At 35.9% G+C, this 20,792-nt stretch overlaps 4 protein-coding genes across 6 annotated transcripts; 3 read left to right on the forward strand and 1 right to left on the reverse strand.

Moving 5' to 3' along the window:
* Nucleotides 1-3,152: 3,152 nt before the first annotated feature.
* On the forward strand, nucleotides 3,153-5,300 carry LOC147570394 (myb family transcription factor EFM-like). Its single transcript, XM_086656957.1, has 5 exons — nucleotides 3,153-3,694; nucleotides 3,824-3,993; nucleotides 4,105-4,447; nucleotides 4,613-4,689; nucleotides 4,803-5,300. The coding sequence occupies exons 1-5, from the start codon at nucleotides 3,478-3,480 to the stop codon at nucleotides 5,013-5,015; spliced, it is 1,020 nt and encodes a 339-aa protein (XP_086513083.1). The 5' UTR covers nucleotides 3,153-3,477; the 3' UTR covers nucleotides 5,016-5,300.
* A 1,329-nt stretch (nucleotides 5,301-6,629) lies between these two features.
* On the forward strand, nucleotides 6,630-12,781 carry LOC147570395 (la-related protein 6C-like). Of its 3 annotated transcripts, none has more exons than XM_086656958.1 (10): nucleotides 6,630-7,018; nucleotides 7,244-7,325; nucleotides 7,417-7,511; nucleotides 7,616-7,687; nucleotides 7,788-7,867; nucleotides 7,941-8,019; nucleotides 8,118-8,165; nucleotides 8,254-8,322; nucleotides 8,416-8,553; nucleotides 8,663-9,176. In XM_086656958.1, exons 1-10 carry the CDS (start codon nucleotides 6,746-6,748, stop codon nucleotides 8,918-8,920), a joined length of 1,194 nt encoding a protein of 397 aa, XP_086513084.1. In that variant the 5' UTR covers nucleotides 6,630-6,745; the 3' UTR covers nucleotides 8,921-9,176. The 3 variants fall into 3 exon arrangements, with proteins under 3 accessions (XP_086513084.1, XP_086513086.1, XP_086513085.1); XM_086656960.1 differs by lacking the exons at nucleotides 7,941-8,019; nucleotides 8,118-8,165; nucleotides 8,254-8,322; nucleotides 8,416-8,553; nucleotides 8,663-9,176 and adding exons at nucleotides 11,546-11,624; nucleotides 11,741-11,788; nucleotides 11,889-11,957; nucleotides 12,052-12,162; nucleotides 12,349-12,781 and having other exon boundaries at nucleotides 6,723-7,018; XM_086656959.1 differs by lacking the exons at nucleotides 6,630-7,018; nucleotides 7,244-7,325; nucleotides 7,417-7,511; ... (4 more) ...; nucleotides 8,254-8,322; nucleotides 8,416-8,553 and adding exons at nucleotides 10,826-10,907; nucleotides 11,000-11,094; nucleotides 11,208-11,279; ... (4 more) ...; nucleotides 12,052-12,162; nucleotides 12,349-12,781 and having other exon boundaries at nucleotides 9,123-9,854.
* Nucleotides 12,782-13,126: 345 nt separating this feature from the next.
* On the reverse strand, nucleotides 13,127-15,656 carry LOC147570396 (uncharacterized). Its single transcript, XM_086656961.1, has 6 exons — nucleotides 15,141-15,656; nucleotides 14,945-15,040; nucleotides 14,464-14,504; nucleotides 14,235-14,352; nucleotides 14,040-14,120; nucleotides 13,127-13,366 (listed from the first exon to the last, which is right to left on the reverse strand). The coding sequence occupies exons 1-6, from the start codon at nucleotides 15,348-15,350 to the stop codon at nucleotides 13,310-13,312; spliced, it is 603 nt and encodes a 200-aa protein (XP_086513087.1). The 5' UTR covers nucleotides 15,351-15,656; the 3' UTR covers nucleotides 13,127-13,309.
* A 4,023-nt stretch (nucleotides 15,657-19,679) lies between these two features.
* LOC147570397 (protein SKIP34) lies at nucleotides 19,680-20,261 on the forward strand. Its single transcript, XM_086672726.1, has one exon. It carries the CDS (start codon nucleotides 19,794-19,796, stop codon nucleotides 20,094-20,096), a length of 303 nt encoding a protein of 100 aa, XP_086528852.1. The 5' UTR covers nucleotides 19,680-19,793; the 3' UTR covers nucleotides 20,097-20,261.
* Nucleotides 20,262-20,792: the final 531 nt, after the last annotated feature.

Below are 20,792 nucleotides of genomic sequence, written 5' to 3' on the forward strand. Positions count from 1 at the left end.
AAGAGACAGTCCACACGATAAAGAAAACGCTCCGAGTAGGCTTGTCAGATACGTGATCTGATGAATGAAACCCTACTAAGTGAACTTGGAGTGATTCATTATCAATTCCCTAGTCCAGGTCATTGCGTGGACAACAATGACTCACGAAGACTAGTACGGGAGTAGATGGGATAGCGCAGTTTCATGAGCTACAGGAATAGTGTATTCGATTCGACTACGTGAGTGCATAATAGGGATTATACGCTGGAATAACCCTCAACGTGAGAAGTTCATCCAAAGAATGATGAAATCGTCAAACTTCTCACAAAGACAAGATTGAAGAGATTCCTCAAAACATGAGTGCTCAGCTCATCTTATGTAAGGAATGTCTGACTTTGGTTCCGTTAAACGCCGCGCCGTAAAAGGAGGTTATAAAGGCGGATACTGGGAAGGACATGATAGACATGAAGTTGAGTGGGAGCGCAAGAATGGATTATATCCTCCTAACCATGTTAGGGTACAGTGTCCTCGGGCCACTTGACGAGCAACAACTAAAAATGCATGGCCGTGCTCAAATGGATTAAAAGTTAATCATTTGTTTTGACAGTTGTACTCGAGATCAAGAAAGTCTGAATGACGTGACGTATCAGATGGGATACTAAGTGACATGGGAATCGAGCATTGTACTTGTTCTAAGTCCAAGTGGGAGTCTGAAGGAGTTGAAGGAGATGTCCTTCGACCAAGGTGACAATGCGAACAATTTGTCGGATAGGACAATTTATGTGGAAGATCATCAAGTCCGATTGATTTAGGGATCGTAGAGTTGTAGCTAGAGACCAACTACGATCGTCGAATTACGGAGTAATTCGCGGCTAACTTCGATCGGATCCTACAACGGGTTACACATAAGAGTGACAAATTGATCTAGGATATGACTAGTGGGAGTGAGATATAATCATGGGAGTGTCCCATAAACATATCTCATAGGCCTAAAAAGGAATTAGGCAAAGATAGTACAAAAGGGCCAAAAACTGGGTTTTTTGGCCTAGACCGGTTCGGGTACTTATAGGACTCGGATTGGGCTGAATTTTGGAGGGTTAGTTGATGATATAATAAACATTATATCTGCCAATTTTCGTGGTGTTTGGGCACCTCCTCCTTAGGGAATTGAGAAAATACCAATAGTTGCTATTTTCGATTATTTCCCTAAATCTTATTCTAAAGGGTGTTTTAGGAAACCTAAAAGGAGGTGGATTCTTATTAGGGTTCTATATAAACACTCTTAGGGCAGAGAATAAGGTGTGGAATTTCTCTCTAAGCTTTCTTACTCTACCACATCAAGTAGAGAGGAGAAAGTGAGCTAATTCCCATTAACTATCTATCTAGTTAAGAAGAAAGGAGTTCTTCTTTTCCAACCACCATTGGTGTGCTAGCTATACAACAAGGTGGGAGATCAAATTTGTTTTCTCGTGTCCCAAGTAGAGGAGCTACACTTGAAGCTCTTGGTCTTCTCATAAGCAATTGGAAAGGTTCGAGGGAAAACTAGCGAACAAGGTATTTATCCTTCTAGTTTTAATTAATGATTATCATAGGTTTATGCATGTGATCCTGGGAATACTTGTGTAGATATTAGATGTCTTAATTCCGCTATAAACACTAGTAGAAGGGTGTAAAACCCAACACCGACACCACCCGAGTAAATAAGTGGTCACCAACATTTTATGTCCGAAACTGACCGATTCGATAAATTTAGAGACCGGTACCGACTGATCCGAACCGATTCCCACCCCTAGCTAGGGATGGGAAAAAGTCTGCAAACCCGAAACACGTCACAGATACCCGATTCCGTTAGAGACTGCAGATACTCGAAACCCGAAGACGGGTTTAGCCCAACCGACCCGATGAAATCAACGGGTTGGATACGGGTTTTGAAGTGTTACCTGGCATCCTGCCCGAGCCCGCCCGATAATCTTTACCCGACATAACCTGCTTAATAATGTCATCCATTTATATTATAATACTTATGCACATTATATGTATGCCTGCTTGTCTGTATTTATGTATGCACATATACAATGTATATATATACATTGTAATTTTAATGTATTTGAAGTGTATAATATAGATATATATACATATATTTTTGTTCAAGTGCGGAGTGCCCTTGTCACAACATTGTTAGAAGAAACTTAATTAAATTTTAGGTTCGATACAAATTTCGGTACCATCGAAATTGAAATATTTTGGTCATCTCGACCAAAATATTTTAGAACTGTGGTGAAAACCCGATAGTCGACCACCCGATACCCGAGAAACCCGAAAAATTTGACGGACTTGGGCGGGTTTTGGACACTAAGATTTCCTAAATAACCCGCCTAATTAACCCGAAATCCGGAATGGACAGAGAATTTCAAAACCCGATCGACATGGCCCGATGAATGACATGACTCCGACCGGTCCGACCCGGACTGATTCCCACCCCTACCCCTAGCTGGACATAATAGCATCAATTCTGATAATAAAATATGGTCGGTGTTTTGAGGAAATACGAAAAATTTCTAGGGCAATAAATTTTGGGTGGAAACAATTTCTTTTTGTTTCCTCCAAACACTTCATTTTCAGCTTCTTCCCTCTTCTTCTTCTCAGGCGACCTTCATAAAACTCCGGCGACACTTTCAGGTAATACTTATCTCCCATCTCTTCTCGTTTCTTCCCTCTCTCTCTCTCTCTTCTCCCTCTCACTTCTTCCTCCGTTCTCTCTCTCTAACTCCGGCGAAGGGGGAGGAACCCCCTTCGCAGGATTTCTGGTTTCCAGACGAAACCGATATAGCTTCGTCTAAAACCAGAAATCTGGCAAAGGGGTTCCTCCCCCTTCGCCGGAGTTAGAGAGAGAAAGAAGAAAACGAGAAGAAAGAGAGATATCAGAGAGAAAGAGGGAAGGGAGAGAGTGTGACGAGAGTGTGACGAGAGAGAGAGAGAGAGAGAGAGGGGAGAAAATGGAGATATGAAGTTGCCGCCAGCCGCCGGCGAATCCGGGCGGCGAACTTAAGGGTGCGTTTGGTTCTTATTTTTTTTGTTTTTCACCGTCTTCCCCGAAAACTTTTTTGCTTTCCCCAAAACAGTGGCCTAAAATATTCAATTAATAAGAAACCATAATGGGTCCACCAATACTTGATTGCTTTTACCTAACCTACTCTCCTCCTAAAGAAAGAATCTTGGTACTCATTTACCCAGAAAATTCCATAAATTTCTAATCTTATAACCTTTCCTCTTTTTTAGATCCCTAATCCCAATTTGTATGCGACGAATCGAATATGGGTTTGTAAAAAATCGGCATCGTTCAATAGAATCTTCCCATTTTAATCTTCTTTCCTGGTTTACAAAACCCACCACTTTCCCAACCCCAGATTCTGGTTTTTAGGTTATCTTCTTCTTCTTCTTCTTCTACTCCCCTACCCACATAAACAAAAGGAGAGAAATCTTGAGTAAGGTTAGATTATGGGTTTGATTTCACAGGAATTGAGCTTAGATTTACAACCCACCACTTTCATACCCAAACCCATAACTTGTTTTCTCAGAGAAATTGCAGAGATTAAAAATGTTTCTGAGAAATTTTCTAAGCTTGATGAATATATTAAGATGTTAGAAGAAGAAATGAAAAAGATTGATCCTTTTAAACTTCAACTTCCTCTTTCTATGCTCCTTTTGAAAGATGGTGAGTAAATTTTAATTTTACTGATTTTGTAATCTAATTTTGATTTATGTGAATTTGGGTTTTTGATTTTTTTCATGTTTATAATGAGTTTTGATTAATGGGTACTTTTTGTTTTTCAATTTCTTTTAGCTATTTTGACATTGAAAGAAGAAACAACCCACTTTACCAAATTATCAGAGGAAATTGATTCCAAAGATAGTAAGATGAATTGGATGAGTTCAGCTAGGCTCTGGACTAGTACTGATTCACCTAAAGTTCATACCTTGGAGCTGGAGGAGGATAAAACGAAATTGGTAGAGGTAAGGATGAAAATCTTGTAAAATTCTCATGAATTTAGAGATTCTTGATGCTTAAATTTTGTGGGTTGGTTTAAAATTGAAATGGGGTTTTTGTTTATTGATGATGAACAGAGTCAGGGAGATGAAGAAGATGATATATCGGCTTCAGAGGGCTTATTATATCTGAGTAAATGCAATAATGAAGGAGAATCCTTTCCACCATTAAAGGGGTTTAATGAATTCCCCTTTCCAGTATCTGTGGTGAAGAGGAAGAAGGAAGATATGGAAGCTCGACCATTAACACCTCCTCTTTCTCTTTCTACTCCCGGAGGAATGAAGAACTCAAACACAGAACTCCCTTCACAGAGGGGAAGCCAACAATCACATCAGCCTCCAAGGAAGCAGAGGAGATGTTGGTTGCCGGATTTACATCGAAGATTCATCAATGCTCTACAACAACTTGGGGGTTCTCAAGGTTAGAACTTTTCCCTTTTCAAGGGTGTGATTTGGTTAGTTTATTTGATTAATTAAGTATGAAACATTGTAACTTTTTATATAACTTAATCTGGGTAGAAGTTGGATTTGCAGTAAAAGGAGAATTATCGATCTGATTTTTGAATTTCTTCTCTTTTTTGTTCAGTGGCTACACCAAAACAAATAAGAGAATTGATGAAGGTAGATGGACTAACAAATGATGAAGTTAAAAGTCATCTTCAGGTGAATTGATGATGAATTTTGAATTCTTATTGAACTTGAATCTTCATTTCTAATTATGGGTTGTTCTTATAATTGGACTAATTAAGAATCTAAACTTGTGAAATTTGTTTCAGAAATATCGACTTCATAGTCGAAGACTTCCAAATGCATCATCAACATCTTCAAAATCTAGTAATAATTCTCAGTCTGAATCTCCACAAGGACCTCTTCAATTGGCAGTGGGTGTTGGTGGTGGTGATAGTATGGAAGATGAAAAATCAGAGAGTTATAGTTGGAAAGGTCATCATCATCATCTCCATGATAAACATGGAGAAAGTGATGCTTAGACATATCTATCTCGTGGGTAATTTTGGTGATAGAGTTATACATGACATGGGGACCCTTATATTATTAACTTCATATAGTACTACAATTATATACTAAAACTATAATCAAGAAGATTGAGGGAGATCTAGAGAGAGAGGTAGGGTTCAATTTTTGCAGGATTTGAGGTTTTTGTTCTATTCTCTCATATTTTGTTAAAAGGTGAGTTCATGTAAGATCCATTATGGATCATGGAAGAAACATAAAAAAAGACTTTTCCCCAATAGTAAATTGTTGTTGCATTGATATATGATTTCTCTAGTTGCTCTGACAAGCAACCATGACTTCATTAGATCTTCTTAAGTGTCATTGGAATTGCAAGTGCAGAGGGCTAGAGTTTGTCGGTTATTACGTTCGATCGCTCCTGTCAAAATATTTGCAAATTTGTTTTTCTGTACAGAGTGAAATCATACATAGGGTCATGGTTCGATGTAGAGTTGGTTTTATACTACCAAACTGCGTAACTTTTCATGCTGGTGAGTTGATTGATTTTTTTTTTGTTAGGTTGGAAGGTGAATTTCATCTCTTCAGTCCTGAGAATTGTTTCCAAACGTAACTTTTCTCTATTTGAGGTGATCTTCGTGCCTCTAGATTAACATTTTCGTGTAACAATAGAGTTAAAATGTTTTCACAACTCTCTATTTGATAGAAAGAAATCAGATATTCTCTGTTTCTTAAATTTAAAGATAAGATTTTCTATAATAGTTGATAGTGAAAGATGAGATGATGAAGGCGAGTACAAAATTATGTCAACTTAGCCGTCTTAGACTAAGAATAATTGAAAATCGATATTATTGTTAGTTTATCTTTAACGCAAAAATCTCATAGTTGATTCGTTTTTTGGATAGAAGCATTATAAAATCTAATATTCGAATGACATCGTCTAACATCTGTTGACTAATTTAGGAAACATTTGCTAACATATTTTTAAGACCTATAGTGCTAAACAACCCGAATTTTGGGGTTTGATCATGGGCCAAAAGGTAATGTGGCTAGGCCCAATTGGTCGAGCCGTGAAGAGAGAGAAACACCCGCCTGACCAATTAAGGTCGGCGCATCTCCACTCGGCCCCAAAATTAGGGCCCTTTATCACTTCTCTTCTAAGGCATATTTTGTAGTTGAAATTCGGTGAAATCTATGGCTTTAGTAGAGCCCAAACCCTTTATCACTTCTTTTCTAACGGACCTTATGAGGCGGGTATGTGATTCGGGCAATGTTCTCGGGCAAGCCATTTTTTAGTAGAGCCCAAGCCCTCCCACTAAAACTTAGCGGGTCGGGCGGGCATAGCCCGTCTCGAGCTTCAAGCTGCACGTTTCTTCGTTGGACTCTGGAGTTCCGGGTCGGATTTCGGGCTGCCGGGCTAAATTCCCACCCTTACAAGCCCATATAAAGAATATTGGAAGATAAGCCACTCCCTAATTTTAACAGAGTTCCTGCAAATATGTCCCTGTAATTAGGTTTACTTTGAGTAATTTGACTTTGAAACCCAATACAATGGTAAAAAAAGAAAGTTAAATTACTGTTATACCCTGGAAAGAAACCACCTGAAAAATAGGGTCAAACACACCTGAGCAACCGTCATGTATAACTAACTAATAACTATATTTGGGCGGATTGCTAAGACTATAAAAGATTAGAAAGATTAATGAGATAAACAACCATTACAGAAATCTAGAGAGAGAGAAAGATTGAGATGGCAGAAATACAAGAAGAAAAGATGAATCCTCTTTTGTCTAAATTGAATGTTGATGCTCCTGAATTTGTTCCAAGAATACAAACCCAGATGCCAATTTCAGGTTATCTTTATCCATGCTTTCAGTATATTGGTGCTAATACTACTGGGTCTCATTGGTTTTACCCTGGGGAAGACAAATCAGTTCAATTCATTTCAAATTCTAATATTACATACCCAAGGTGTTCCAAGAATTTCCTCAATGAAGATCTTCGACTTAAGATCATCAAACAGGTATTTTGATTTCTGGGTCTTTCTTGTTTTTTTGATCTCCATTCTATTGAATTTCTTTCTTGGGTATATTTGTTTTTCAATTCAGATTATCAAAATGGGTATTTGATCCCAAGAAAAACACATTTTCATCCTTTAAACTGATTAGAGTATTCGTCTTGTCTGTTTTTGTTATGGGCATGGCTCGTTTTCGAGGTTCTTCGTTTGACATTATAACTTATTTAACAGGTCGAATACCAATTCAGCGATATGAGTTTATTTGCTAGTGATACCTTAATGAAACATATTATCAAGGATCCTGAAGGTTATGGTAAGTAATCAAACTTTGTCGATCAAACTTCTGCATTCAAGATATTTAAACGAATCGTTTACTAATCATTGTTATGGGTTTTGTGATACAGTTCCATTATCTGTTATATCATCTTTGAAGAAAATTAAGACTCTTGTTAGTAATAACCATTTGCTAGTTCAAGCACTTCGAACATCCTCAAAACTAGTAAGTTTCTTGTAAATATTCCATATTAGTCCTGTATTTGTGTTAATGAAGCGGGAAAAACTTGGTTAGTTCCTCTAATTATACAATTTTAATTTCGTTTGAAGGTTGTTAGTGACGACGGCAAGAGGGTTAGACGTAAACACATCTTCACCGAAAGAGACAAAGAGGATTTGCAGGTGATGGGATAAAACTAGCAAATTTGTTTTCGAGGTTCATTATTTTGTTATCGAAACAATTGGTTCTTATGTTACTTTTTTTATTTGTTCTGTTTTCTAGTCTCGAACTGTTGTTGCTGAGAATTTATCCGAGGATTATACTCATCAAAATATCGAAAAAATCTTTGGTGTTGTTGGAAGGTATGATCTTCAACCAACTGCTGATTCGTTCTTTGCTAATCTAGAAAATGACCCATAACTATAATGATATCAGTGTAAAGAATATTCGGATATGTCATCCCCAAGAACTGAATGCTACTCGTCCAAAGGGAGATTTACTTATTAGTAACAAGGTAGTTTTCTTAGAACTTAATTGTTCTATTTTCATGCTATTGTCTATCCTTTTGTTATTTGTTCTTTCTCACGCACCGTTCTCTTATTGAATTTTTAGCTCCATGCTCTGGTGGAATACGAGACTGTCGTCCAAGCAGAGAAAGCCGTACGTAGAATTCGTGCTTTTATAGCAATGTTCTGCTTACTTTTTCTTCTGTGATATAATAATGTTGGGAGTTTGTTGATTTGATCAGGTTGAAAATCTAAATGATGAAAGGAATTGGAGAAAAGGATTACATGTGAGATTGCTTCTTAGACGATCGGTATGATGCTTGAGTTATTAACGTCTTCTCAATGTTCTTTCAAAATTTGTTTAGATCAAAAACTTTATAGTATTTGTTTTACAACTTGTTCAGCCAAGATCTGTTATAAAGATTAGGAAGTCAGATTACGACCATTTTGATGTCAGCTCAGAAGATGATGAGATCCGATCCCCTTTATCAGTTGACGAATCCACTCAGCCTAAGAACATGGAAATAGCAACAGAAAACAATGTAAGTAATATATATCCGTAATCAATTCGAAATATTATCTACCTAAATAGAAACAAAAGATTTGAAATTTTAGACCGTGATCTTATTCTTACCTTATGGTTCTTGTTAGACTGAAGAAAATTCAACTGGATTAAAGAAAGGGTGGGCTAGAGTTCGAGGACAGTATCGTGGGCGTTCACAGATTCATTCAGGTCGTGGTCTCATTGCTCCTTCCCCACAATCATGCAGCTATGCTGCCCAATCTGATGTACCGATGAACAAGCAGACTCAACGAGGACCAAGAATGCCAGACGGAACTCGGGGCTTCACTATGGGCCGTGGAAAACCCGTAACTGTTCTTGCAGCAGGCGATTCACAACAGGAGTGAATGAAGGCAATGCACTTCTCAGGATCATTAAAGATGGACTGGTTTATCGTTCTCTCAGTAAACCATTTTAACACTAATTCTTAGTAGTATCATGTGTCAGTACTTGTAAGCGAAAACACGTTATGCCGTGATCGCAATTTTGTCCTTTTGGCTCGCGTCATTATAGTGATCATATATGTACAATTTTGTAGATCTAATTCGGATTGTAAATCAATTTTGAATAAATGGAAGTCATCATATTGTTTTGGGTTATTAATCTCTTTCCATTAGTCTTCTAATCTGATTCTGATTATGGAACTCGTCTGATTTATATGGATCAAAAATCCGTCTTTAGACGAGTCAGATGAAAACGAATATTCTGAAATATGACTCGAATTAATTCAGACTGTTGAGTCGGATTTTAGATCTGAAAAAGTTTTTCTTTTTTTGGCATAAAGATCTGAAAAAGTTTTGTTAATTGATCTATAAGATGAGATCTGGACCGTTCAAAGACGAACGGTTCAGATCGTTCACCTGTCGGGCGGCCACTCTCTCTTCTTTAACACCCAAACCCTAGAATTTCTTGCAGAAGAACGGCCGGGCGAGAAATCAGTGAAAGAGATCAGATCCACTGGTCTGGCAAGAAATCTAGAGAGAGAGAAAGAGTGAGATGTCAGAACCAGTAGAAGAAAAGAAGATAAACCCTAGTAATAGTAAGACTAATCTTTCTTCTACATTAAATGTAAATGCCCCTGAATTTGTTCCAAGAACACAAACCCAAATTCCAAATTCAGGTTACCCAAACTTTCAGTATATTGGTACTACTAGTGGGTCTGATCGGTTTAACCCTAGGGAACATAATTCAGTTCAATTGATTTCAAATTCTACTCATACCATCCCAATTTCGTCGAAAAGTTTCCTCAGTGATGATCTCCGATTAAAGATTGTTAAACAGGTATTTTATCTTATGGGTTTTTCCTTTGATTCTGTTCTTTATGTCTATTGAATTTGAATTATTGGGTTTTCTGCCAATTGAGTAGTTCAAGATCATTTTTTTAGGTAATTTGGTAAAGATATGTAGGAACTTGATTAGGCAGGGAAAAAACTGAACTTTGATCATATTAGACCAATTCATTTGCTGAATTATAGAATGGGTATTTGTTCTTTAAGATCCTATAATGCCCTTGAGTACTCATAAGTAAGAATATACAGGAAGATTAGGTCTTTCTAATTAAACCAAACATTACTGTTAGTATCGAGATTACTAGGAATCAAGTTATGTGACTGTTATATCTGGTAACTATGTAGTCTGTCTCGGTCGAAATGGCCGCGAATCGTGTCTCCGCTTGGTTTGGGACCCCTCCAGAGACGAGATTCGGCCAAAACACACGAGTTAGGGTTTGGCTGAGTTTCTCGTCTATCTCGTTTGATCTAGACCGAGGTGAACCTACTTGACTCGGCCTAACAACTTTAAATTTTTAGGACTTCTTTTAGAAACTTTAAACCCTAATTGCATATCAACTATTTATTACCTTTTTAACTACTTATTATGAACTTCGTTATTTACTAATTTCATTTAAGTGAACTATGACAGGATTTTGTTTATGATGAATGATGCCGTAATTTAAGTTTTAAGTCAGGAGAATTATGAGATAATGAGGAGCTAAGTAATTTTAAGTTTTTAGTCAGGAGAACTTTGTAGTTTGTACTTGCTGTCTCCGCTGAGTTTCTCAGCCTGGAAGGCCGAAACTGAGACCAACTACATAGTCAAGTAATCACATTCTTTTACCTCGTGCAAAACGTGGCCTTATGTTCCAAAAGCGTATTTTTATCCGAAAATTTGACGTACTTCTTAAATTTCGATCTTACCTTCCATTTTGAGATAGTTATATCCTTTGAAAATGTGCCTGTACCTTACTTTAACAGGTGGAATATCAATTCAGTGATATGAGTTTATTTGCAAGTGATATCATAATGAAGCATATAATAAAGGATCCTGAAGGTTATGGTAAGGAATCATATGTTACGCCGAACTTTCCATATTAAAAATTTATATATACAAATCGTATTTAATTATCTGGTACGGGGTTTGTAATGCAGTTCCTTTATCTGTTATTTCATCTTTGAAGAAAATTAAGACTCTTGTTAGTAATAACCAATTGCTAGTACAAGCACTTCGGACATCCTCAACACTAGTAAGTTTCCTGTAATTATTCATATTAGTTCTGTGTTTGTGCTAATGAAGCGCCAAAAACTCATTTACTCATTCTAATTCTAGAATTTTATTTCTGTTTTTTTTTCTATGAAGGTTGTCAGCGACGACGGCAAGAAGATTAAACGTAAACACCTGTTTACAGAAAGAGATAGAGAGGATATGCAGGTGATTGGATAAAACTAGCAAATTCATTTTTGAGGTTTACTTTTTTCTATTAAAACACTTGATGTATATAAATATCTTTTTATTCTTCTCTATGTTATATAGTCTCGAACTATTGTGGCTGAGAATTTACCAGAGGATTATACTCATCAAAATATCGAAAAGATCTTTGGTGTTGTTGGAAGGTATGATATCCAACCAGTTATTCATTTATTCTAATCTGGTACATATTTAGAAGATCTTAATGACCTTAAAGATAATGAAAACAGTGTAAAGAATATTCGAATATGTCATCCCCAAGAATCAAATGCTTCTCGTCCAAAGGGAGATTTACGTATTAGTAACAAGGTAGTTTTCTTAGAACGTAATGTCTTTTTCATCTTATTAGAGCTTACTTCAATGATTTGTTCTGTTATTGATTCGTTCTTACCCACTGCCCTCTTGTTGTCTTTTTGAATTTGTAGCTCCATGCTCTGGTGGAATACGAGAGTGCCGTCCAAGCAGAGAAAGCAGTATGTTAAACATTGTGATTTTAGTCCTCGAATGCGATTCTTAGCCCTTAAATATTTCCTCTATGCTAAAATAGTGGTGTGACTCTTCCGATTTGATCAGGTTGAAGAGCTAAATGATGAAAGGAATTGGAGAAAAGGCCTACACGTGAGGTTGCTTCTTAGGCGTCTGGTATGATGTGTTATAACTTTAACCGCCTTTTTTTTTATTCTTTATGATTATTCAGATTGAAAACTTTTGAAGTATCTGTTTAAAATTTGTTCAGCCAAGATCTGTTACAAAGATCGGCACAGAAGATGATGAGGTCCGATCCCCTTTATCTGTTGATGATGAATCCACTCAGCCTAAGAAAGTCGAAATAGCAACAGAGAACAATGTAAGTAATCTTTATACAAGTTGTAAACTGGATCATTTCAGTTCATTTTGACAAAGATTTCACCCACATCATGCAGACATTAACAAAAATTGAAGCAAATTAACTAGAAAGTTAGCTACCTAAACTGAACCAGAAGATTTGAAATGTAAGCAGTAATCTTATTCAAGCCTTGGTGTTTCTTCTTAGATTGAGGATAATTCTACTGGGATAAAGAAAGGGCGGGGTCGAGTTCGTGGAAATGGGCGTGCACGTTCGAAGAATCATTCAGGCCTTGGTGTCAATGCTCCTTCCCCACAATCCGATATGGCGGTGAGTAAGCAGACTCCTCCTCCAGGACCGAGAATGCCTGATGGTACTCGGGGCTTCGCTATTGGTCGTGGGAAGCCGTTAAGTGTTCAAGCAGCAACCAATTTACAGCAAGAGTGATGTAGGCAATGCACTTCTCAGGTTGTTTTTCAAGATCAGAATCTCTATAGAAGGATCGGTTTATGTTCCAACAAGGTGTAAAAATAACAATATTACCTGAACAGTAAATCAGAAAAATTCAGAATTGGTTAGTGAATGAAGATTTGTCATAGTCAAGGATAAATTCTTTCTATAAGACTGATTTATGGCTCTACCCCTTTGTGCAAGTCGGTATTCAAAAGCAAATTCTAGGATAAATACCTATCTCGGTTATATATATATATACATGCACGGAAAGCTCTATCGACGGAGTCTTCATTAATGGAAGCTCCATTAATGCGATTCACCGAAAAATCAAATACACCCTAAATGAAGGATCTTCATTCCTTTTGTGCTTCATTAAGCATAAAGTAAAACCCGAAAAGTAAGTTTATACATAGGCATAATAAGATTTCAGTTCAACTTGTGAGAGCATCGATTTTTTTAATTCTCTGTTATTTTGATGTCCCCAGTGTCTTGTGACTTTCCCGGGTAAGAATAAGATCATTGTTACAAACAGTTGAATCCAACAGCCTGTTTATTAGAAATTTAACAGAGGTACAAACTTAAACGAGAGCTCTTACTAGAGCTCCCAAATCATCAATATAAACTTTACACAAATGCACATCAAATTCGAGTAATCTACATTCGCATTACATGAATGAAATCACTGGATTGACTTGGACAATAAAGGCAAATAGTCTCAAGCGGTTTCTTCGATTAGCAATGCTTCAAGTTCCTCTCTTTTTCGCTGCAAATCCTGTATTTCATGTTCATTAAATTATTGTTAGAAGTACTCAAGCCGTATCAGTTCGAAATTGAACGTCACCAGTGACATTCTAGTTCAGACTTCATATTGGAAGACAGGCCAGAAAAGTGTTGTAGGAGAAGAGAACGGCTTCCACACACTGTGGACCCCATTATATATCTAAGAAACTAACATAGTTCTCTGTCCTGTCTATTACGAGTTTTAGTCGGGTTTCCGTACTTCAGTTTTTCATTTACAAATTTCTAGCACTTTTATGAATAACTCGATCTTTATTCTAAGAACTCCTTTCAGACGTTTAAGAGCATAAAAAGAGTGTGCTTATGTTCTCTCTATAGCGAGGAATATTGACATTTACTATATGAACTATTGACCCTTTGCTCAGTTCAAGCATATGAGCCAATATCTAAAGCGATAACAAGAGAAACAAAAATGATGGTTGGCCCGAAAATAGTGGTCCGACCACAGCTCAAAGGATGATGTGATTGCCCAGATTAGACAAACATTTTAGAGAGAGATGATGCTTCACCAGTCTGGACTGACCACATCAGTCTTCAGGCTGTAGTCGGCCCACTTTGGGCGAAACATCAGTGTTCTAAGAGAATAGCCGGCCCATTTAAAATCTCAAAGACATAGACTCATTCGATCTAGTCATGTAATAGATTACCTCCAAATCCTTATATGCTTGCTCTCTTGTTATTTCTTTTTCTTGGCGAGCACGTTTCAAACAACCAATGCAAAGTGCTCCCTGCAAATTTGTATATCGACAAACTCACAAATATCAGTATTTGTAGAAGACATGATATTGACTCAACTGAGAGAACACTACCAATTTCATATGAAAATTGAAACATGATCTTACTGAGATCAGATAAAGCACACCACAAGCAAGCAGTAAATAGCTCGCAATATTTTGAAGGAGAACTTCATCGTTTCGGTTTCCGCTCTTATCGGGAAAAGCTCTTGTCATAACAGCAAGACTGAAAAAGGAAATCTCAAAATTTCAGCACTGAGTAAAATGTAATTACTGATAGCTCTTAGAGTTCTCCTTTTGGAAGGAAGTGAAGAAATTTCTAACTAATAAAACATACAAGATCTGTAGCATTCCTCGACCAACCCAATACTTCAATATCTGAGACATGAAGATTGAAATAGTTGTCAGATAATAAAAAAATTTATGAAAAGTCCACTGAAGAATCTTAACAAAAATGTCTTCTTATAAGTACGAAAAATGTTCTAAACCCACAGTTTGGGTTTCTTTGCGATTCATTTCCCCTTGAAATCGTTAACCAAATAATAGTAAAGTACGGTCTTGCAATTCCCAACTATTACATTTCGAGATCGCTATAGCGGGTAATAACATTTCTTTCATGTACATCAAACACGGCCTAACTAGTTAAGATTGGAGCTCGACCAGAAGCCCCCGAGTCACGCGAAAGTAACTCGACAAATCCTAGGAGATATGCAACAAACCCAACTCACATCTAGCATATTAGTATGTAAAAAGAGTACTACTGGTAGACTAACAATAGTAGTGAAGTTCGATATCGAAATTACAATTTGATTACTTACACTCCAGAACTTGAATATGAATCCCCATTCAGTTTCAGCAACAGCTACTAAGAGAGCAATTAGAACAGCATAACAACGAAAAATTCCATCAAAGATCTGTATTTATCAAAATCACCAAGAAAAATAATCACAATTCAATAATCACAAAAAGGGTAGCTAAAAATCTGAAAATAAAAAGTGAGAAAATTTGACTAACATCAGATCCATTCTTGAAAGATCTGACAGCAGAAAGAACATTAACAATGAGACAGAGAAGAGCAGTTAAAGAAGTAACAACACTGAAACATTTGCAAACAATCAAAAGTGGGTCAGCTCTATATCTAAGCTTTTCAGAAGGAGAATGAACATTTCTTGGGGGCGATTCCAATATCTCTTCATTTGCACCAGTTGAAGAACTTGTAGCCATTCGATATTTTTAGGGTTTTTTTTTTTGTAAATCAGCAGCAGAGGAATACAAACCCCTACGACTTAATTGATGGTCGATTGGAGTTCGTTAATTTGTGAAAGAATTGTTTATGATTTTGGTTGATGCTTTGAGTTGTTTGGGAAGTTTTCTTTTCCTTTAAAAAGTAGGTAGTAAAGGAAGCTAACAGGGGGGCCGGGGGGGCATTAATAGTTTCTTTACCTAATCTTCAAACAAATATCAAAATGCCACTTCAAAATTGGGAATATCCCGTGAGGCTTGATTTCTCCATTTTTCTACCTAGAATACATGTGTTTACACCTCGTTTTATTTTTATTTTTATTTCTTTGATGAAGGTCGTTTACACCTCATTTGGTTATCATATATTTTTCTTTTCTTATTTTGCTCTTTGGGTGAATGTGGAGAGAGACACCTCTTGGGTAAGTTTTCTTTTTTTTATACGATTTACTTAACATTTTGAAATCGAAACAGCCACTAAAGCAGCTGACAGTTTATGTAGTAAATGTGAAGTAAAAGTAAATGATTTTAAAATGTTGGAATTTTTCGTTTTCTATATGTTTTTGTTCATTTATTTCAAAAAATATGGTTTGAAACTAACAATGGATCTTTAAATTCTTTGAAATATGGCTTTTTTTTTTTTATTTATTTTGATGAAGATTGAAATATGGCTTTGATAACCCTTATAAACCAAATTTTGTCAAACTTATTTATGTATTCTTTATGAGGCGGGGGACCATAACATTATTACTCCATATGGCCATGCAAGAGTTTCTCCTGGATAGAACTTTTTTTTTGATGACGAATCAAGATAGAACTTAGAAGGAAGAGAGCTTAACTTCTTCTAGATGTCCACTTGACACAATAAAGACATCAAAATTGGAACCCACTTATGAAGAGGAGTTGTATTCTCCTCTTGTCTTTTTTTTTTTTTTTTGTTGAGACTCCTCCTCTTGTAGTTCAACAGAAAAACAAAAAGACTCCCCCTCTTGTTCATCCTTACCATGGTTCATGTGATGCATGAAATTTAAAAAGACGTTGACACTCTCTTACCTCTTCCGTTGCGTAAGTAAATTAGTACGTGTACATGCACTTAGCTTATGTAAGTTAATGATGTGTTTGGTTGCAGGAGTCCTAAGTAGGACTCCTATTAAAAATGAGATTTGGTAGGAATCATTAATCATTGGTCTGTTTGGCTACCAAGAATCCCACCCTACCTCTTGAATTCTAAGGATTCCTAATTACAAAATTCGTATTGGACCAAAATCTCACCCTACCTCTTAGGATTCCCTAGGATTTTGGATTAATAAATCTAAAATTTCAAACTTAAAATCAATGAAAAAATATTTCCTTCTACAAAATAATTATTTTAATTTCAAAATATTTTTTATTTTTCAAAAATTATATTTTTTTTTCGAAAATTATTTTTTTCCCCCAAAAATCATTTTTTTATTCACAAAATCTGATTTTTCCGACAATCATTTTTTCCCCTGTAAATTGATTCTTCCCCAAATAAATTTTTTTTTTCGAATGTCCAAACTTTTTTCCAGAGAAAAGATTTTCCCTTAAAAACTGTTTTTCCTCCAAATCCGTTTTTTTTACCGAAAATTATTTTTTTCTCGAAAAATATTTTTTCGAGAACTGAAATTTTATAAAAAAAATTTTGCTTGATAGAGCCCGTGTTTTTCCCAAAAGAAAAAAGAGGGATTGGGCTGGACGTCCAAAAGGAGGCCCAAAATGGGCTGGGCGTCCACGGTTGCCCATAAATAAACGAGAGGTCCAAAATGTCAGGCCGGGACTTAAAATGACGGAAACAACCCCCAAGTTCATCGAATTTACGCCCCGTGCCATTGAAAATGAACCGAGATTTGGCGAATTTTTTGGCGCGATTTCTGACTGATTCGAGGGACGGAAGTGACGTTTACACCTCATTTGGTTATCATATATTTTTCTTTTCTTATTTTGCTCTTTGGGTGAATGTGGAGAGAGACACCTCTTGGGTAAGTTTTCTTTTTTTTATACGATTTACTTAACATTTTGAAATCGAAACAGCCACTAAAGCAGCTGACAGTTTATGTAGTAAATGTGAAGTAAAAGTAAATGATTTTAAAATGTTGGAATTTTTCGTTTTCTATATGTTTTTGTTCATTTATTTCAAAAAATATGGTTTGAAACTAACAATGGATCTTTAAATTCTTTGAAATATGGCTTTTTTTTTTTTATTTATTTTGATGAAGATTGAAATATGGCTTTGATAACCCTTATAAACCAAATTTTGTCAAACTTATTTATGTATTCTTTATGAGGCGGGGGACCATAACATTATTACTCCATATGGCCATGCAAGAGTTTCTCCTGGATAGAACTTTTTTTTTGATGACGAATCAAGATAGAACTTAGAAGGAAGAGAGCTTAACTTCTTCTAGATGTCCACTTGACACAATAAAGACATCAAAATTGGAACCCACTTATGAAGAGGAGTTGTATTCTCCTCCTCTTGTCTTTTTCTTTTTTTTTTTTGTTGAGACTCCTCCTCTTGTAGTTCAACAGAAAAACAAAAAGACTCCCCCTCTTGTTCATCCTTACCATGGTTCATGTGATGCATGAAATTTAAAAAGACGTTGACACTCTCTTACCTCTTCCGTGGCGTAAGTAAATTGGTACGTGTACATGCACTTAGCTTATGTAAGTTAATGATGTGTTTGGTTGCAGGAGTCCTAAGTAGGACTCCTATTAAAAATGAGATTTGGTAGGAATCATTAATCCTTGGTCTGTTTGGCTACCAAGAATCCCACCCTACCTCTTGAATTCTAAGGATTCCTAATTACAAAATTCGTATTGGACCAAAATCTCACCCTACCTCTTAGGATTCCCTAGGATTTTGGATTAATAAATCTAAAATTTCAAACTTAAAATCAATGAAAAAATATTTCCTTCTACAAAATAATTATTTTAATTTCAAAATATTTTTATTTTTCAAAAATTATATTTTTTTTTCGAAAATTATTTTTTTCCCCCAAAAATCATTTTTTTATTCACAAAATCTGATTTTTCCGACAATCATTTTTTCCCCTGTAAATTGATTCTTCCCCAAATAAATTTTTTTTTTCGAATGTCCAAACTTTTTTCCAGAAAAAAGATTTTCCCTTAAAAACTGTTTTTCCTCCAAATCCGTTTTTTTTTTACCGAAAATTATTTTTTTCTCGAAAAATATTTTTCCGAGAACTGAAATTTTATAAAAAAAAAAATTTGCTTGATAGAGCCCGTGTTTTTCCCAAAAGAAAAAACGGTGCTCGAAAAAAAAGGTTTCCGGAAAAAAAAAAATTCGTGAAAAAAATACTCAAATAATAGTATATCGTAGGATTCTTATTAGTTGCCAAACAAACCAAAAAATATTACTTGAATCCGCGGAATCATCCCAAAAACTCATGAATCCGCGGATTCATGATTCTGTCATCCACACACACCGTAAATGTATTTAAAATTCAGAAGATTATGGAAATTGAGTTAGATTTTGTGTACTAAAACACAACTAGCATTTGAGGTTGTAAACGAGTAGTATTGATTTTTTTTTGTTGTTGAAAGTGAGTAGTAGTGTCCTATTAACAAGACTTATTCATAATTTCATGTATGCCCGATTTTTTGTTGTTGCAAATTCATGTATGCCAGATGAGAATATCATTAATTTTCTTAAGAAATTCTACTTTCAAATTGAGGAAAATGCTACAATTAATTAGAATTTCTTACCTAAAGGATGAATATTGACTCATCCGGATAAAAGAATGGTCTAGATCGTAGTCAAACTTAAAAAATTTGTCTTTTAATCAAAATTAGTCAACATGTCATCTTCTATGTAATTGTAGCATATCCTTTAAATTGAACGATCAATTGTCTTACTTCCAGTCAACACTTGCTTGTCAAAGTAGTTGAAAGTATTGACATAAACTCTAAAACCCTGAAGATCTCTGATTCGATTCTCAAAGGAGGTGATATCCATGGTTTACTGAACTTAAGTTATTAAAAGTGTAAATAATGTAATAAATTTATAGAGTTTTAGGCTCTTTCATGTTATTGGGTTTTAGGGCTACTTCATTAATAGTTAAACTTAGACGCGCGTGTCACATCTTCATGATGTATCACCGACTTATAACAATTAACCTAGATCTTAGTCGATCCCTCAAAAAAAGAATTGTTTACTCCTGGTCCCACAAATGAATTTACCTAGAATAAATGTACGGTTCAGATCAACTTACAAAAATGAAACCAATCATTGGTCTTCTTATGTTTAAAGATCAATTTCCGTTTTGTTGAATTTTGGAAGATTTCCCCTTTTTCTCCTTGTGTTTTATTAGAAAAACTCCTGTGTTTTGTTTAACAAATTAGGGTTTTGATTTGGCATTCGAGGGAGGATCATAGAAGTTGCCGAAGATGTGTTTAAATCAGCAGAGATTCATGTGTTCGGAAGAGATGACAAGGAGGCAATCGGTTGAAGAGAATATAATGGTGGAAATTTTGAGTAATCAGTTAGCGGAGAATGAAGCAGAACTTGAAAGAGCTAGGGCACGAGAAGCTGAATTGAGTCGGCAATTGGAGAGTATGAAGCGATTTCTATCAGTCATGGAAATCATTGAATCTTATCTCAGAAGACGACTTCATCAGAAACAAGAAACCCTAACTCTTCATTCTCAAAAATCTCAACCTCAGATTTCTTCTTCTTCTTCTGTTCCTTAATACTGAGTAATTGTTTTCTTTTAGGGTTATTGTCCGAAAATATGTTTATGTTTTCGTTTTGATTTTTGTTTTGCTTACCCATATGATGAAATTATGCATCTTTCTCTATGTTAATAGTTCAGTAGTATATTATATCCAATGAATTTTGGTTAATTTGATCAGGAAGTTGGATTTTTATTGTTGCAAATTAGGGCAATTTCATTGCTGATGCTGATAAATGATAATAGAAGTAAAGAATTGATTCAAAATTGGGGTTTTTTGCAAGTTCCAATTGATTATCATATGAATTTTCATTGGATTTGAGATTCTTAGACTAGTTTGTGATGGTCTTTCAATGGTTCCTTGTGCCACTTCCACCATCTTCCTTAAACCCATCCATATATCAGAGGTTTCCATGGGTGTATCTGAAACACCCCTTTTTCTTACTCTTGCCACTTCTTGTGGGTCTCGGACTAAGGGGTCTTACGCTCACGGACCAGGCAGTCTGATGCCATTCTTACATGTCGTAGTCTGTATTGTTCAAGCCCAACACGGATTGAGTGCAGTCCTAGTGTCCTCAGACTTGCCTAGTTTGTCTAGGCGCAAAGAGAGAAAGCGACCCCAAGTAAAAAAGGAGTGGCGCCTAGTAGGGGTGGGAATCTGGTTGGATCAAGTGACCTCAAACTTATTTCTTATTACAAAGGCATTGATACATCA

This window comes from Eschscholzia californica, unplaced genomic scaffold (genome assembly GCF_041429995.1).
Source record: "Eschscholzia californica isolate CP2 unplaced genomic scaffold, dmEscCali1.0.p SCAF_1, whole genome shotgun sequence".
In the NCBI taxonomy this organism is placed as follows: Eukaryota; Viridiplantae; Streptophyta; class Magnoliopsida; order Ranunculales; family Papaveraceae; genus Eschscholzia; species Eschscholzia californica.

Excerpts from the sequence above, each read along its gene's own strand:
- LOC147570394 (XM_086656957.1), top strand. The coding sequence starts at position 3,478 with ATGGGTTTGATTTCACAGGAATTGAGCTTAGATTTACAACCCACCACT. Across the intron at positions 4,448-4,612 it reads ACAACTTGGGGGTTCTCAAG|TGGCTACACCAAAACAAATA; the intron begins GTTAGAACTTTT and ends TTTTTTGTTCAG. Across the intron at positions 4,690-4,802 it reads AAGTTAAAAGTCATCTTCAG|AAATATCGACTTCATAGTCG; the intron begins GTGAATTGATGA and ends AATTTGTTTCAG.
- LOC147570395 (XM_086656958.1), top strand. The coding sequence starts at position 6,746 with ATGGCAGAAATACAAGAAGAAAAGATGAATCCTCTTTTGTCTAAATTG. Across the intron at positions 7,512-7,615 it reads TTCGAACATCCTCAAAACTA|GTTGTTAGTGACGACGGCAA; the intron begins GTAAGTTTCTTG and ends TTTCGTTTGAAG. Across the intron at positions 8,323-8,415 it reads GATTGCTTCTTAGACGATCG|CCAAGATCTGTTATAAAGAT; the intron begins GTATGATGCTTG and ends CAACTTGTTCAG.
- LOC147570396 (XM_086656961.1), bottom strand. The coding sequence starts at position 15,350 with ATGGCTACAAGTTCTTCAACTGGTGCAAATGAAGAGATATTGGAATCG. Across the intron at positions 14,505-14,944 it reads TCATATTCAAGTTCTGGAGT|ATATTGAAGTATTGGGTTGG; the intron begins GTAAGTAATCAA and ends TTCATGTCTCAG. Across the intron at positions 14,121-14,234 it reads GTGTGCTTTATCTGATCTCA|GGAGCACTTTGCATTGGTTG; the intron begins GTAAGATCATGT and ends ACAAATTTGCAG.
- LOC147570397 (XM_086672726.1), top strand. The coding sequence starts at position 19,794 with ATGTGTTTAAATCAGCAGAGATTCATGTGTTCGGAAGAGATGACAAGG.